Source organism: Crinia signifera, chromosome 1, assembly GCF_055691185.1.
Source record: "Crinia signifera chromosome 1, ASM5569118v1, whole genome shotgun sequence".
NCBI lineage: Eukaryota > Metazoa > Chordata > Amphibia > Anura > Myobatrachidae > Crinia > Crinia signifera.
Window position 1 is genome coordinate 56,807,006 of NC_139217.1, and position 15,403 is coordinate 56,822,408.

The 15,403-nt window shown below is 45.3% G+C and overlaps 2 protein-coding genes across 2 annotated transcripts in view; one reads left to right on the forward strand and one right to left on the reverse strand.

The window, feature by feature from the left end:
* EVC (EvC ciliary complex subunit 1) overlaps positions 1-9,068 on the reverse strand; it is a 95,686-nt gene extending 86,618 nt beyond the window's left edge. Inside the window, exon 1 of the mRNA XM_083155625.1 lies at positions 8,693-9,068. Coding sequence (XP_083011751.1) covers positions 8,693-8,860 — 168 coding nt within the window. The 5' untranslated portion in view covers positions 8,861-9,068. The remainder of the gene's footprint in view (positions 1-8,692) is intronic.
* A 42-nt stretch (positions 9,069-9,110) lies between these two features.
* Positions 9,111-15,403, forward strand: part of EVC2 (EvC ciliary complex subunit 2) — a 117,168-nt gene continuing 110,875 nt past the window's right edge. The window contains exons 1-2 of the mRNA XM_083155525.1: positions 9,111-9,646; positions 15,093-15,138. Of these exons, the coding sequence (XP_083011651.1) occupies positions 9,362-9,646; positions 15,093-15,138 (331 nt within the window). The 5' untranslated portion in view covers positions 9,111-9,361. The remainder of the gene's footprint in view (positions 9,647-15,092; positions 15,139-15,403) is intronic.

Consider the following 15,403-nt stretch of genomic DNA (forward strand, 5'->3'; position numbering starts at 1 on the left):
TCTAGAACAGGTCTGGTTTTCTTATCAGTGCTGATATACAGACCACATTGCTAGAAGCACTACTGCAGACAGCGACACCCCAGGCATGGAAGAGGAACTGCATGGGTTTTCAAATATGGCGGGTGCTAGAATGAACACTACACCTATATAATGAACTTATATAAAGCAACATTTTTTAACCAAGAACAGAATGAAAAAAAAATAAGGACTTTTTTAGCGACTAATTTTCTAAACCAACTTCAATATTTGGAAATTAATGTATATGTGAACTCACAAGAAACACTTGTAAAAGTCACTGCAGCCTGAAGTATTATGCATAAAATAAATAGACCGATCAGAACCATGCAAAATAGGATCAGGCATCTGATTGGATGGCGGTGGCACCTTCCCAGTCAGGTGGTGCCATCACTTTCACCAAACCAGATACTAGAGACCAGAATATGAATGAAACAGGGTCTTGCTGTTAGACAAAGCACAGTAGCAAGCAACACAGAGCGATCACAATGTATTTATTGCACAGTGCAAAGGAGTATAACCTCATTTACCCATACTTGTCATTCGGGTGAATCTTTATAGACTATGTGATGTTAATAATAATTCCTAAAAAACCCCTAATCAAGACCATTATCCAGACACAATAGTCTGGAGACCCAGTTCCTGAATAGGATGTCATTAGCAGGCCATGTAATTACAGTGAGGAGGAGAAATGGAAGCTTTATTTGGCGAACGCAACACGGTCAGTTCACAAGTACTGAAATCTATCAGAGAGGTGCAACTTTTACTTGACAGTAATGACAACAATGGTTGCCAAGGTGATAGGGGATGTGAAAGAATTATTACCGCAGAGCTGTTACTGTCCTCTAGCAGATGAATATGACAGTGGGATGCCTCGAGAGACCATTCCTACAAAACCCTCCGCTTTGCTAATATTTCCACAGCATGTCGCAGCCTCTCAGGCCCCCCGTACGCCGCTCTTCAAACTGGGTTATGAACATGCTGCTGTCACATGATAAACGATATTGCAGGTTTCACAGGGCCCTCTGGCATTATACTATTCTGTATTATCTCTGTCATCGATTCCTGATGTCAGGATGCCCTAACCGGGATCAGAGCGGAAAAAAGAAGGTAACAATAACGAGGGAGGTTTTATGCTCACAGGCAATGATGTCTAGGTTGCCTGTCAATGCACAAGGTTAAACATTGACAAAATGTCGACACATTAAAAGGGAGACATGAGATTTTTTTTGGGGGGGGGGAGGGGTTGTGGTGTTAATGTCCCCGAGCGTATCGCTAATTAGAGTTCCACATACCCTTGTATGGCTCACATCGCTCAGCACAATTTACTGTTCCCATATGGAGCATACATGGACGGTATGAAGTACGAAAAAGTAGCTAAAATGTAAAAAAAAAACCCTCAGGTTGAACTTTTCATGCGTCAACCATCGAGGTGTCAACTTTTTCTCAATGTCTACCTAGGCACTATTTCAGCCCCCCCGGAGGTTCCTGAAGAAGCCGGATGCACAAACCTTCCGGGGAAACGCGTTGAGCTGCACAAAACCTGGCCTACTGACCCCATCTCTGCTTAATTGGTGAACTGTCCGATCGACCCACGGATACTCCTCAATCACTACTGGACCTATCGCATTGGGATAACAGCATGATCCCTAATTTCTCCAGCTAAACAAGAGGCAATCTGTACAAGTGGGAACCGTGAGTCCTTGAAAACATAGGACACCAAAGGACACAATCAATCACCAGTCTGGATCCATCTACCAACCAGACCACCCAGGATGGTAACATTCATGTCAGTTAATAAGTGCCAAATTTATCTAAATATCCCGGTGATATTCTTTTTTAAAGAATTTATTGGACATTCAGTCTATTGATTCACACCTTTTAATATTTTTATTTTCATTTATATTATTGTATATAATGTATTATTAAATTTGTTATACTTTTGAGAACCGTCTGATCTATTTATTGGTATAGCCAGCGCTGACACTCCTTGCTTCTTCATCTAGCGAAAATATGTACAGTATGTGTATTTTATTAATTATTTGTTTTGAAGGTTCTAGTTTTGCACCTTCACTTCCTTCTCCTACCCCAACTGCCTTCATTGTCTGAAAGGAGAAAACTCATTTACACCTAGGCTAGAGCAGCAGTTGCCACAGGGAGGATGCAGCGGGTGCGGAACAGGGTTCCGACAGTTGGGATCCCGACAGTCATTAGCCTTACGTCAGACTCAGACAGCTTGGCAAGCGCAACGAAGCCCCTTGCGGGCATGGTGAATCACTACGCTCGCCACCTATTTTATTCTCCCTCTATGGGGGTCGTGGACCCCCACGAGGGAAAATGGCCGGTGGCCGTTGGGAACCCGTGCGTCGATATTTCAACAGTCGGGATCCCGACGTCGGGTAAATGACTGTCGGGATCCCGACTGTGGGGCACCCGATGCAGCGAGATCCAGAGCATCCAGCAGCTGGAGACAGAGCAGTAAGAGCTGGGCGGCTATAAGCACGCATGCACGCACACACACACATCACCTGGGAGGAGAGCGCAGTATGGGGCAGGGGCTGCAGTCATGAACCCGCTGCCGAAATGGGGATGGAGTGAGAGCCAGGGCTGCTGTCACGGGAGAACTGGGTGAGCAGTGTGGGATATACTGTAAGTAGAGACACAAAGGGGGAGATGGGGGGGAACATATTGGGCACATGCGCAGCAAAAAAAAAAAAAAAAAAAAAAAAGGACCAAAATCGGGGCTATAACACAAAGTAAATGTGGAGACAGAATTAATAGAGCGTATGGCGAAGTGGAAAAACAAAGTGGAAATAATGCGAAAAATTTGCGATGAACAGGATAAAACATGGCAATTGTAAGTGCATCTCTCCCTAACCTGCTACACTGGGCTACGGCATTCCATGTGTGCAGCTTCAAATCCTCATGTCCTATCCCTCAAAAAATGAATGGCCCATTTATGGTCCAGCACCTGCAAGGGGGGCCTTTGTCTGCCGGAGTAATGCCGTTAAGCCCACGCAATCTCCTTTCATTGCAGGTATTACGCTAAAATGGTCCAGCTATGAGCGCCTCATTATTTGTATTGCAAAATATTATTTGTATATCCAAGAAAGCATATAGCGGTATGTACCGCATTACACACCGAAGCCAATTTATTTTCATAATTGCTTTTCCTTCTCAATTTTTTATTATGGTCGCCTTAGGATAATAGAACACAAAATTGCTCTGTGGATAGAACTATCTAAAGTGAGATCAAGTCATATCCAAAATATAAATAGCTCCATCTAAAGAACATAATGGTTATGCTAGAAAGCACTGCAGACAGAAAGAAAGACGAAACAATGTATTTAATGGTACAGGGAGCGCGTGCAAACCAATAAAGGATTATAGACTATACAGGGGACATGTTTATTTAAATGTCAGATGCCAACCAAGCCGCCTGTGACTAATTATAATACAACACGCAAGAACAGTTACCAGTTTACCCCTAAACAATAGCTTGTAAGTATATTTGATATAGGAAACTGCAGTAGTAACTGCTTGTATCTGATCTGGCCTGGCCTGGCACAGACCCCCAAACATCGTATTTGTACTCACACCACAGGGTTTTATGAATCAGGCCTTCAGAGCGGTAACAATCAAGACGCATGTGCAGATTGAATGCAGTGTACTGTTGCATGCATTGCTGCCACAGCACCCACCTCTCTGAGTTAGGCCCGCAACAACAATCAGCGATAACAGAGACTCCAATTTCTCCGATGCTAACTGGTGTAGCCACATGTTTTTGTACTGTGGGAGAAAACTGCTGCCACCATAAGAAATCCATGAGAGGTTAAGGCAACACGGCAGTGGCTCCCAACCTTGGTCCTCAAATTCCCCTAACAGTTTATATTTTCCAGGTCTCCACCAAGTAAAATAATTAGCTCCACCCGTGGATATTTTAAAATGTGCCAGTGAATAATGAGTGCACCTGTGCCCGTGCTGGGGGACCTGGAAAACGTGAACTGTTGGGGGGTACTTGAGGACCAAGGTTGGAAACCACTGCACTAGGGGAAGGGTGGTTAGGCTGTAGATGGAGAGGTTAGAGATAGGATTTATTTATCGGGATCCATTGGGATTCTGGCCTTCAGGATTACACTGTGGGTCATTTGACTGACAGGATCCCGGCTGTCGGGATTTTGTAGCCAACCCTTTGAGAAACACAAGAAAAGAAGCAGCGGAAAAAAAAGTCGTCACTTTACTATTCACTCTTCATTGGGATGTGTCCTTTAAAAGCACTGCTCCCCACCAGGCGATTTTTGGATAAATGGACTCTAAAAATGATGTCAGATATATGCACCAATAAGAAACAATGTTTTTTAAAGCCAAAATGTTCATAAAAGGAGGAAAGCAGCATCCAATATCTGTCAATCATCGCAAACCTGGTATTCAATGCGCATTGTATCAGGAACATTGATGGTTGCCTACTATCAGTTTCTGATGTATATACATAGCATGAGTGTCAGGTTACATAACCTACGCGTACCACATACCGATGTTACAACAATGAGTAATGTAAACATAAAACCAGTCGTGCTGGTACTAGTCACGTTCCATGCTTGGGTATCCCGGAGAACTCCGAATGAATAAACCACTACAATGCAGGTGATTGGACGGCTGCCACGAGGCTTGCCGTTCTCCACAATCCCAAATTATTTACATGATTTAAGCTAGTAGTAGTTTGTTTATTTATAAAGGCACCAGAAAGTGTCCGCAGCGCCGTACATAGCAAACAAAAAACAAATGACAAGGTAACGTACAGGGTGTGTTGATAAAATACAGCATAAATAGGGGTATAGCTGGTAGAACTAAAATCAGCATCAGTTCTGAAGTAGGTGTGGAAATTGTCGAGGAGACTGAAGATGAAGTAGAGGAAGGGAAGAACAGGGCAGGAGCGCTGGTGAGGTAGAGGTAGGGTGAGTACGTGAGGAAGGAGGGCCCTACTCATAAGAGTTAACAGACTAAAAGGAGGTGGGTGGAGGAATGAAAAACAATAGGATAAGTAGGAACAGATGGAGGGGTAGGGTAGGCAGGATAAGAGGAGCGAAAGAGGGAATCAGAAAGCCTGATGGGTGGCGGGAGGTTGTTCCAATGCAGGGGGGCAGTGCGAGAGAAGTCTTGGACACGGGAGTGGGAGGAGGTGATTAGGTGAGAGGTCAGGCGGCGGTCGGCGGTGAAGCGAAGAAGACGGGAGGGAGTGTGGATAGAGATCAGTGAAGAGAGGTAAGGAGCGGTGGAGGAGGAGAGAGACTTCTAGGTGGTGGTGAGGAGTTTAAAGAGAACTCAGAAATAAAAGGGGAGCTAGTGAAGAGATAGACAGAGGGGGGAGCAGTGGCGTAACTATAGCTCCGCAGCCCCCGCGGTGGCGGGGAGGCGCAGAGAAAGTTTGGGCGCCGGGGGTCTGTGGGGCTATAGTTACCCGCTGCTGTCTCTGCCGGTACCTGCCTGCCGTGCCCGGTGCCGACTCTCCCAGCGCTGGCTAGTGGCTCCTGCTGCTATAATGAAAACGGACACTTAGAAAATGGCTGCCCCCATACTGCAGACAGTTTTTTTGTCTGCAGTATAGGGGCAGCCATTTTCTAAGAGACTTTTCATTATAGCAGCCACTAGCCAGCGCTGGGAGAGACGGGACCGTGACGGCACCGGGCACGGCAGGCAGGTACCGGCAGAGACAGCAGCGGGGGGCGGCGAGGGGAGGGGGAGTGGGGGCGCCCAAAAAATTTGCGGCGGGGGGGGGCTCAAAATTCGTAGTTATGCCTCTGGGGGGGGGGGGGGAGGTGGAGGAAGAGCGGCGGGAGAGGAAGATGAGCCTAGCAGCAGCATTAAGAATGGATTGGAGAGGGGAAACGCGGACGGGAGGTAGCTCGGATAAAAAGGATGTTGCAGTAGTCAAGGTGGAAGATGACAAGAGAGTGAATGAGAATTTTGGTCGCGTCAGTGGAGGAGTGGTCTGATGTGCGAGATGTTGCGGAGGTGAAAGCGGCAAGACTGTTGACAAGCTACTGGCAAGATTGAGTATTGAAGGAATTACGGAGAGGCAAAAAGATTCCAAGCTTTAAGTAGCTTCTGGGGTTTTATTTAAGTCTGCAAAATCACTGATTTGTGTAGGAAAAACGTCACATCCCCTTTTTGTCTCACTAAAGCCCTACAGTTACTGGAAGTTATTCCTACTGTTTATTTCTGTGTGCGAGAGGACATATGCATTTGGTAGTAGTATTCCTCCATGTACCATGTAGCATTCGCCGCCAAGTGGTTAAACGGTGTCCTGCATGGCCTGGCATACTGTACTAAAATGCTGCAACTGGAAGGCTTGAATATCACGTTCGGAGGATAGATGTAAGAGGACACATCTGTAGCATCAGTGGTTTTTATTCTGTCGTAACCAGGACTCCAATCAGAGGCATCCAGGCAAATGTGCACGATACTTCCAGGCATGTGTCTTTGTACAGGAGTTTTATCCCATTCTCATGAACTAAACAGATCAGTTTCACTATGAAATCCTCCCGCTACAGTCATTTGCTAAATCCCCACATAACAGTTCTGCTGATGTGGCCTGGCCTTGTGAAAAAAATGTTCGATAAACAGACATGGTTCAAAAGGTGATTTTTTTAACTCAAATTGACATTGCATACAGTAGCATTTTACATGTATGTGTCACATATAGAAACTTTGCGTATGGTTACAGATTTTTAATATAAATCACTGTGGAAGACATCTTGGTAATTCCCATTTTCCATGGTTTGTTCTTTTCAGGTGCTATTATTGATATTAATGCAGACCTCACATTTTTAATCATCTGCTAGAAGGGACTTCCGCAAAGTGCCCAAAATCAAGGCACCTGGACTAGCTGCTAGGGGGGATTGCCTCATGGGAGATGTCATTTTTGCAAGGCCAACCCCCCCAGTCTGTGGTCCAAGAAAAACTGCCATACACACATGCATAGTATCTATTCACTGATGTTCTCTGAAACACAGGACTGTCCCACTTGAAAAATGAGGTATAATTAATGCGACTGCTATGGCAACCACAGTCACAAAGCACATGATGTAGGGCAAGATGTATCAAAGATAAAATTTGTGGGCTTACCACAAATCCCTATACATACGTAAAAGGTCCACAGCATATCTTGCGGCACAGCAGTTTCCAGACGATTCTACGGAATTGTGTTGTACCTGCATACGGCAAACTCTGGAAAACCAGATGTCCACCCCGTATTTGAGGACTGAGGTTGGCTGCCTCTGGTATAACCTATCCGATTTGGGAAACGGTCATTAGGTCGACACAATTAAGGTTGTCATACATTGGGTCAAAAAATGAAGGCGTGTGCCTAAGGTTGATAAGGTCAAAAGGTCGACAAGCCTAAGGTCTACAGGGTCAAAAGGTCGACACAAACATTAGGTTGACATTGGGAAGGTTGACAGTCAAAATGTCGACATGGTTTTTTTTCACGACAGGCAGTATTTTATGTCATACAATCCACTAGGGCCCGAAGCATGACGAGCGCAGCAAACCATCTGAGGGGATGCAGTGCACTTTTCGTTGTCTATGTCGACTGTGCTAAAATTCAAGTAAAAAAAACTGACCACCACATGTCGACCTTCCCAATGTTGACATAATGTTTGTATCAACCTTTTGACCCGGTCAGCCTTTTTCGTGTGTCGACATTCAGTCGACATACCCAATGTATATCGATCTTAGTTTGGTCGACCTAGTGACCCATACCCTCAGATTCAATATCTTCCTATCTCTTCAGGTATGGGTCATAGTGTGGACAAAATTTAGATCACAGGCATTGGGTAAACCACTGAAGATTGACAGGGCTTAGGTCGACACCTGAAATAGCTGACATGGCTAAGGTCGAGAGAGTTGGTGGGTCAACACAAGCAATAGGTTGACAGCCAAAAGGTTGACATGGGTTAATAACTTTTTTGCCCCAAATGTCGACTGTCGACATAGACATTGTCAAAGTGTACCGCTGTGCTTGCCATTCTTCGGGCACATAGTGGATGGCAGGGCATGAAATACCATCTGTCGGCACAAAAAAAATGCCCATTGTCGACCTTTCAACCTATTTCAGGGGTTGTCCTAAGAGCTGTGGACCTTCAGTGGTCAACCTAATTCGGGTTGATCTGGTGACTGCATTCCATCTCTTCTGTAGCCACCAATCACCACCAGGAATGGGCAAAACACTCCCGCATTGCGCGCTGTATGACTACTTACTGATAAAGATTAATACACATTTGCAGGGATAAATAATGGCGTTCCTGGTTACTCAGCCCTTACAACCTGTATATGAAGAGGCTCCCAGGAGATGATGATGTCATGATAATAAAAGTTTGGAAGAAATAATAAATATGTTCATTATACTAACATGATTATAGCATGAACAATGGGCACACAAGTCCAAATAAACAAGCATCATCTAATGACTGTGCACTGAAGGAACAAACCAAAGTTTCCCAAACTCTGCCAGTACAGACCAGGTTTTAAGGATATTCATGTTTGAGCACAGGTGTCTTCCTTAGTAGCTCAATCAACTTGATTACACCATTCTGGACTCAAACATAGATATCCTTAAAACCTGGACTGTAATGATGGAATATGGAAAACTCTGGGAAAAACTGTCTAGAACACCTACCTTCCTGGAGAGAAGTGGCAGGATCACATACCAGGAGAGAAGTCCGGCTGCAGCAACCCCGAGCACAACCCCCAGCACCACCGCGGTGGCCAATAGCCCGGGGACCACCTGAAGGGACGCTACAGTATAGGACAGCGCGATATCCGACACGCAGCCAGCACTTGCCATGGCCACCAGTGCAGAGGCAGACTACAGACCACCTAAACCCTCGATATAATACAGGCAGCGTCCATGATACTCTCTAATGCAAACCTATGCATACTGTAGTAGTAGGTCCAGATTATAATGCATCCCCACTGGAGGGGAACAGCTCCCCCTGCACCGGACAAAAGTTTCCAAGGAAGTTACTTTGTTGCTGAAAAGTTCATACTACAACTCCCACAATGCACAGGGGGGGAGAGGGGTCGGAGCAGGGCTGGCTGCAGCTCTCACCAATCTCAGCTGGGAGGTGGGGTCACACATTCCTAAATCAGTCCCTCTTTTTGCGTGCAGAGTCCCCACTGACTGAGTGCTTCCTCCTCTGGAAGTGATCGCTGCTTAGTGCATTGGTGCAATGGGCTCAGTGCACTCCCAGTGCTGTCCCTCTCTGATGAAGACCCCCAGACAGTGGTGCTAGGATGGGCAGTGACTGGCCACTGAGTCTCACCTCACTCACTGCCACCTTCTACAATGGATGATGGACCAGATGTGTGCATGGCAGTTTGGCTCAGGGGGGCTTACCCACTTGGTGCCACCCTGCTCCTAATGCTTTTATATGTGACTTTTTGTAACCCCACCAGAGCCCCCTACATGATACGCAGACCTTCCTTATTCTATGTGGATGGAATACAAGGTTCTCCATATGGGCAATGCAGAGAGGATTGCAGAGGCCTCCAGGATGATGCAGGACCACCCAATGCCACCCTTCCCTGTGTGTCCCTGGGCAGAGACGTGGGTCATACCATAGTGATGCAGGTAAGAGGCTGCTCAGTGCCTGGCATAGGTAGATGCTGGCATTTCCTCCTGTGCTACAGTATGTGTATGAATAGAAGGAACAGAACCAGTCTATTATAACCTGTACAGAAGCTTTCTGCAGGTTTGTTTTGTAGCTGTGACTGTAGTGCTTTATAGTCATAACACTTTTCCTAGAAGACGTGTTTTAGGTTGACTATCACATTGTTTTATTACCAGCAATAAAATAACTGAAGTGCACAGCGCACACCTGAATATATTCTATTAACAGAATGATTGCACTGCTTGGGGCCCAGACGTGGAACCATTTTGAAAAATTGTGGCGTCTTTGAATAAATGATGGGTGCAGGATCTGCGTGAGTGAACACAGACGTCCTGGACCCCAATGTCCGGATCCTGCAGCCAGCATAAGCAAGCTCCAGCTAAGGCGGCCTGGCTGGTGCCTGTAACCATCGCAAATTTGCAACCGATTGTTGCAATGGTGATTCATGGTAAATCCCTGACTAGGCAGAGACTGCGATGACTGGTGCCCAGTGGAAAAATCATTAGATGGTGAACCCACTAAAGGAGGGTTTTGGTCATTTTCGCCCAGCTTCGAAGTCTTCACTAGGCGTACACATTAATTCGCACAGAGTACACATTAATTTGTGAGGTGGGATTTCACTATAGCGGAGCGACGTGTGAATTACTCCATAGATTGTGAGGTCCACTGAGGCAGGGACTGATAAATACTCTCTGTAATGTGCTGCAGAATGTGCACTTGCTATATACATAAATGTACAACAATTTGTACCAGCAATACATGAACTGGACACATGCACCATAATGTGGTGATTTACCAGCGTTTCATGGGTGTTTCAATGAACCCGCTGTGCATTACCATGGAAATTGCCCGGTGACGTAAAACCTGAGGTGACCAGCCACCACATTCTTCCTTGATACCTGTTGATTCTACATCTCCAGGATCCCACACTGAGAAGTATAATCTGGCTGGACCATTTGCAATATGTAGCATTTATCATCATGTATCAACAGGGCCGCCAAGAGCTGAAGGAGGCCTGGGTACTGGGGGTGTGGCTTTATCTGGGAGGTGTCATCACGCAAAAATCCTGTGCATGCAACACTGTAAAGATGCACCATTATCCCGCTTAGACACTGGCCTAGGGGCACCCAACAAGCTTGAGTAATCAGTAGCCCGCCCCTATTTTGACACCATTGTGCCTGTTCCCTGTAGCTTGTGAGCCTTCTCCTATTTCTTACTGTTATTCCCTTCTTGTTTTACTCCCAACTGTAAAGCACAACAGAATATGCTGGTGCTATATTTAAATAAATGTCAGTTAGAAGTCACAAGGGGCTATTCTTGCTCTCCAGTACACCATAAGTCTATTGGCTGCGGTGCAATAATGACACTATGGGCCTTATTCTAGTTCACTCTTTCTGACAAAATCCTTCTTAGATGGACAAAACCATGTGCACTGCAGGGGGGGAAGATGTAACCTGTGCAGAGAGAATTAGATTTGGGTGAGTTATTTTGTTTCTGTGCAGGGTAAATACTGGCTGGATTTTGTCAGATAGAGTGAACTAGAATAAGGCCCTATGTGTTTCTAAAAATATTCACGAATGCAAAACTAGGTGATAGTGCGGCACCCAATCTGTGCCATTCATCTTGCACCATATGGCTGTACGAGATGGGCAGTGACATAGGACTTTGGAAGACACATTGTAAGGCTAAGAATTTTGGGATGCAGTCGGCAGGTCAACAGTCAATGGGTCAATCACTATTGGTCAACACATGAAAAGTCAACATACCTTAGGTCATGGTCAAAACGTTGACGTACAATAGGTTGACATGAGTTTTTCAAGTTTTTCTTCCAAAACAGGTGGTTTATCATACTGTACTATCCAAGTGGACATAGTGTTATGGACATTTGGATCTACATATTTGGCCCCAGGAGTCACTCGGCAGCTTCTTTTATTTCCACGAGTTGCACAACGTTTGGTGCCCACTCCGAGCAAGTAGGAGAACGCCTTCGTTCGCTGTGGCCCTCCCTGTTTTGGTGGGCACATCCATGAAACGCCGGGGGTCCACCCCCGAATGCCCCTGTCAATCGGGCTGTGAGTGCCTCGGCAAAAGAAAAATTAGCGGAAGGCTCTCGCAGACGCGGCCTGCACATCAGATTAGAGACAATGCGCAGTGGCCAACCATCGGAAGATGGGCGGAATTAGGACCAATGCGTGCAGGTCTGAATTGGCCCCATCGGTTAGAAAGTCTCACGCTCCGGGGTAAATTTACTAAAGGTTCTAAAAATGAAAAGAGGTGATGTTTTTGCCCATAGCAACTAATCGGATTCTATTTTCTAGGATGCAACAGAGAAATGACAGACAAAATTGAATTGGCTGCTATGGGCAACATCATATACTTTCATTTTTAGAAGTTTTAGTTAATATACCCCCTTATACCGCTTTCACATTGCAAAATGCAGGGTCGCACCAGGATCACTCCCGATGCGACCCTGCACTTTGCTCTCTCTGGACCCTTTCAGTGAACCGGCAATATTGCTGGTTTGCTGACATCACCCAGGGGTGGGGCAGAGCATCATTCGGGGGGAGGAGGCAGCACTTGGAGCTGACGATGCTCCAAGCACTTCCTCCTCCATCAGTGTGAATGTGAACCAGGTGAATCCAGTTTGATTTTGCAGTGTAAATGATTGCCGCTTTAAAAAAAACTGGAGATTTCTTACCAAGGGTGACATTCTATAGGATGAGTTTTTTTTTGTTGTTGCAAAAACGGCCGAAATCGCATGTTTTTCCATTTTCGCATTTTTAATGAGCTGTGAAAAAAGTGCGATTTTGGCCAACAAATTGGACATTCTGGAAATGCAATGCCTATTTTTCGCAGCACATCGCATCCAGATGTTTTCATATTGAAAAGTATACAAATCGCATATTTAATGGTATGCGATTTGTATAAATGTGTCTAAAATTCGCCCAAAAATCAGACCAGGTTCTGATGGGTGAATTAGCCAGAACCCTGCACAGATCATTGAGATCTGTGCAGGGTTCTGGTGGGAAAAAAGTGGTTAAACAGTTAAAAAAAAAAAGTTTTTATTCTTTTTTTACACTTTTCATCAGCCCGATGCCCACCGCCCAGGGGCATCGGGGACAGCCCCGGACTTTCAGCATGGGCTGGTAAGTCCTGGAGGGGGGAGACCCCTTCTTTGGGGGGGTCCCCACTTCCCCAGGACCCCTGCCCATGCTGACCAGCCAGGGGGATAATGCTTTGGCCGCGGGACCTTATATAATAAGTGTCCCCCGGCTGTGGCATTACCCTGCTGGCTGGTTGGGTCTGGTGCTGGTTCTTGAAATGCTGGGGACCCCTAGTCATTTTGTCCCCCGTATTTTGGGAACCAGCGCCGGACCTTGAGCCTGGTGCTGGTTTCATTAAATCAAGGGGACCCCTATTTGTCGGGGACCCTGATTTTATGTCACCAGCACCGGCTCAATGAGCCCGGGGCTGGTTATGCTCGGGCGGGGGACCCCGCGCAGTTTTTTTTTAAATTGCGATTTCCTGCAAATGTGCGATTTTCAGACCTGAAAATCGCACATTTTCAGGACTAAAGAAATCGCATCAAATCGCACCTATTCGCACTATTTGGGCCGTTTTTCGCATCTCATTAAATATGCGAAAAACGGCCCAATCTTGCGATTTTCAAAAGTGCGATTTAGGTGCGGTAAAAAACATGCAGATTTTACCGCAACACATAGAATGTCACCCCAAATCTCTCACTTTTTGATTCTCTCATCCTATTAAATTTCACCCATAATCCCTTTTTTTTTTTTTTTTACACAACATTTTTTATTTGAATTTATATAAGAAATGTGAGCCACGCTGGCATTTTTAGCGGATATGTTGCACATCCCTCACGGAGATGTTGGCACTCAAAGGGTTAACTGGCTCGCCTTGCAGCCTCCACTCTATGGTCAAACAAGTAAACCTTTAAAGATGGCGCTCTCTTGGCGACTAATCCGACTATCACCGTGACTTCTTCTACTGGTCCTCAGCATTAATCCCTGGACTGGTTGGCACCGCGACAACTCTATACTCATAATTTGAATTCTAATCTTTAATTTGGGCACTTAAAAGCTTGTGAAATTGGTTTTCAGGTCTGCAGGAAATGAGGCTTGCTTTGGGATTTACTATTGTATGAGTTTCTTGCCGCCTATAACCTTATAACAATCAGTGCCAGCTTTATTATGTATTCTGAGATTTGTATCTGCAGTAATTGCCTTTCAGATTCCGGACCTTCTGTAGCCAAGGTATCAATCACAATGGCAAATTAAGGAATGTTATTCAGGAAAGTAGCTTGAGGTAGTAATTCATTAAAGTCCATCAATTTTCAGCCTTAATATATTGGGGTAATAATAGGGTATTGGTCAGTAATATAAAATTCTGCTCTGTAAGTGTTAATCTACTGTCTGTACACAAGTGAATCTACTGTCTGTACACAATGTATAGAGAAATGTTATTGGCTGAGCCAGTGACATCACTGAGATACCGGTAACACTGAAGCCCCCCCATCCACTACGCAGATCCATCTGAAGCTACAAATCTCTTGAACTCTCCCAGATATATGATCTGACCCTGGGCTAATTTTTCACTCTATTCACTTCGGATACATCTGGTCAGACCTACAGTATGATAAACCCCTTACATTGTCTAGGTCGACAGTCAAAAAGTCGACCACTACTGGTTGACAGGCAAAGGTCAACACATAAAAAGTCGAAAGGCATTAGTTTGACAATGGTCAAGAGGTCGATGTGCTACACTCGGCACACTGTATTCTCCCTCTTTACTCTCTGGGATGTCAGGTATGAACAAGTCCGTTAAAAAAAAACAAAAAAAAAAACTCTTATTTACATGTTGACCTTCTACCTGTCAACCGATAGTGGTCAACCTTTTTGACTGTGGACCGCACACCCTTTGGGTGATGTATGAAGTATTGAAAAGACTGGAGAAGTTGCATATAACACCCTTAGTGCCCATCATTTCTAGGGCGGGATGCCCTAATGTCCGCACTCGCACTTCGCTGCACATCGCCGGCTACAGAAGACATAATTATCGCATATGCCATAATTATGGCAAAGGACAGCTCTTGCGTTAAGAGCCGCGGTTTCTGTATTTGATGATACAAATTGACGCAGCATCTTATTTTCTCCTTATTTGCATAAGTTGACAGTTGTGTGTCTACAGGCTTGAATGAAAAACTAAAGTGTTGGATGATTCTATCTGGCTCCTGGTTTGCTGGATTCCTGATAGTAGCCTCTTACCTTTTTAGTGTTCTCCAGTACCTCATGTTCTAAGTGATGTCTTTCTGTTTTAAAAAAAGGGAGTTTTTTTAGCCCTTGTCATACTTACATTTCCAATTCTTATTACATTTTCTGCTTATAGAGTCCAGGTCACACACAGCTGAGAGGCGAAACTGAACACAATACAGGTACAGTATGTCTATTTTCTATTTTAGCTTTGTATTCGCGCAAATGTGTGTGTGTGTGGGGGGGGGGGGGGGGGAGGATAGTATCTAGGTCGTGGACCCTCACAAGGGAGAATAGCCCCTGTCCGTTGGGGACCCGACTGACTGGCTGTCCTCTGATACCCGTCCCTAACACTCCAGAAGCATTGGTTCAGCTGCCGATCCTGGGGGAGATTCTCTAAAGCAAATGAGGTAAAACCCCCGTTATCAGGGTTTTTACCGGATTTCT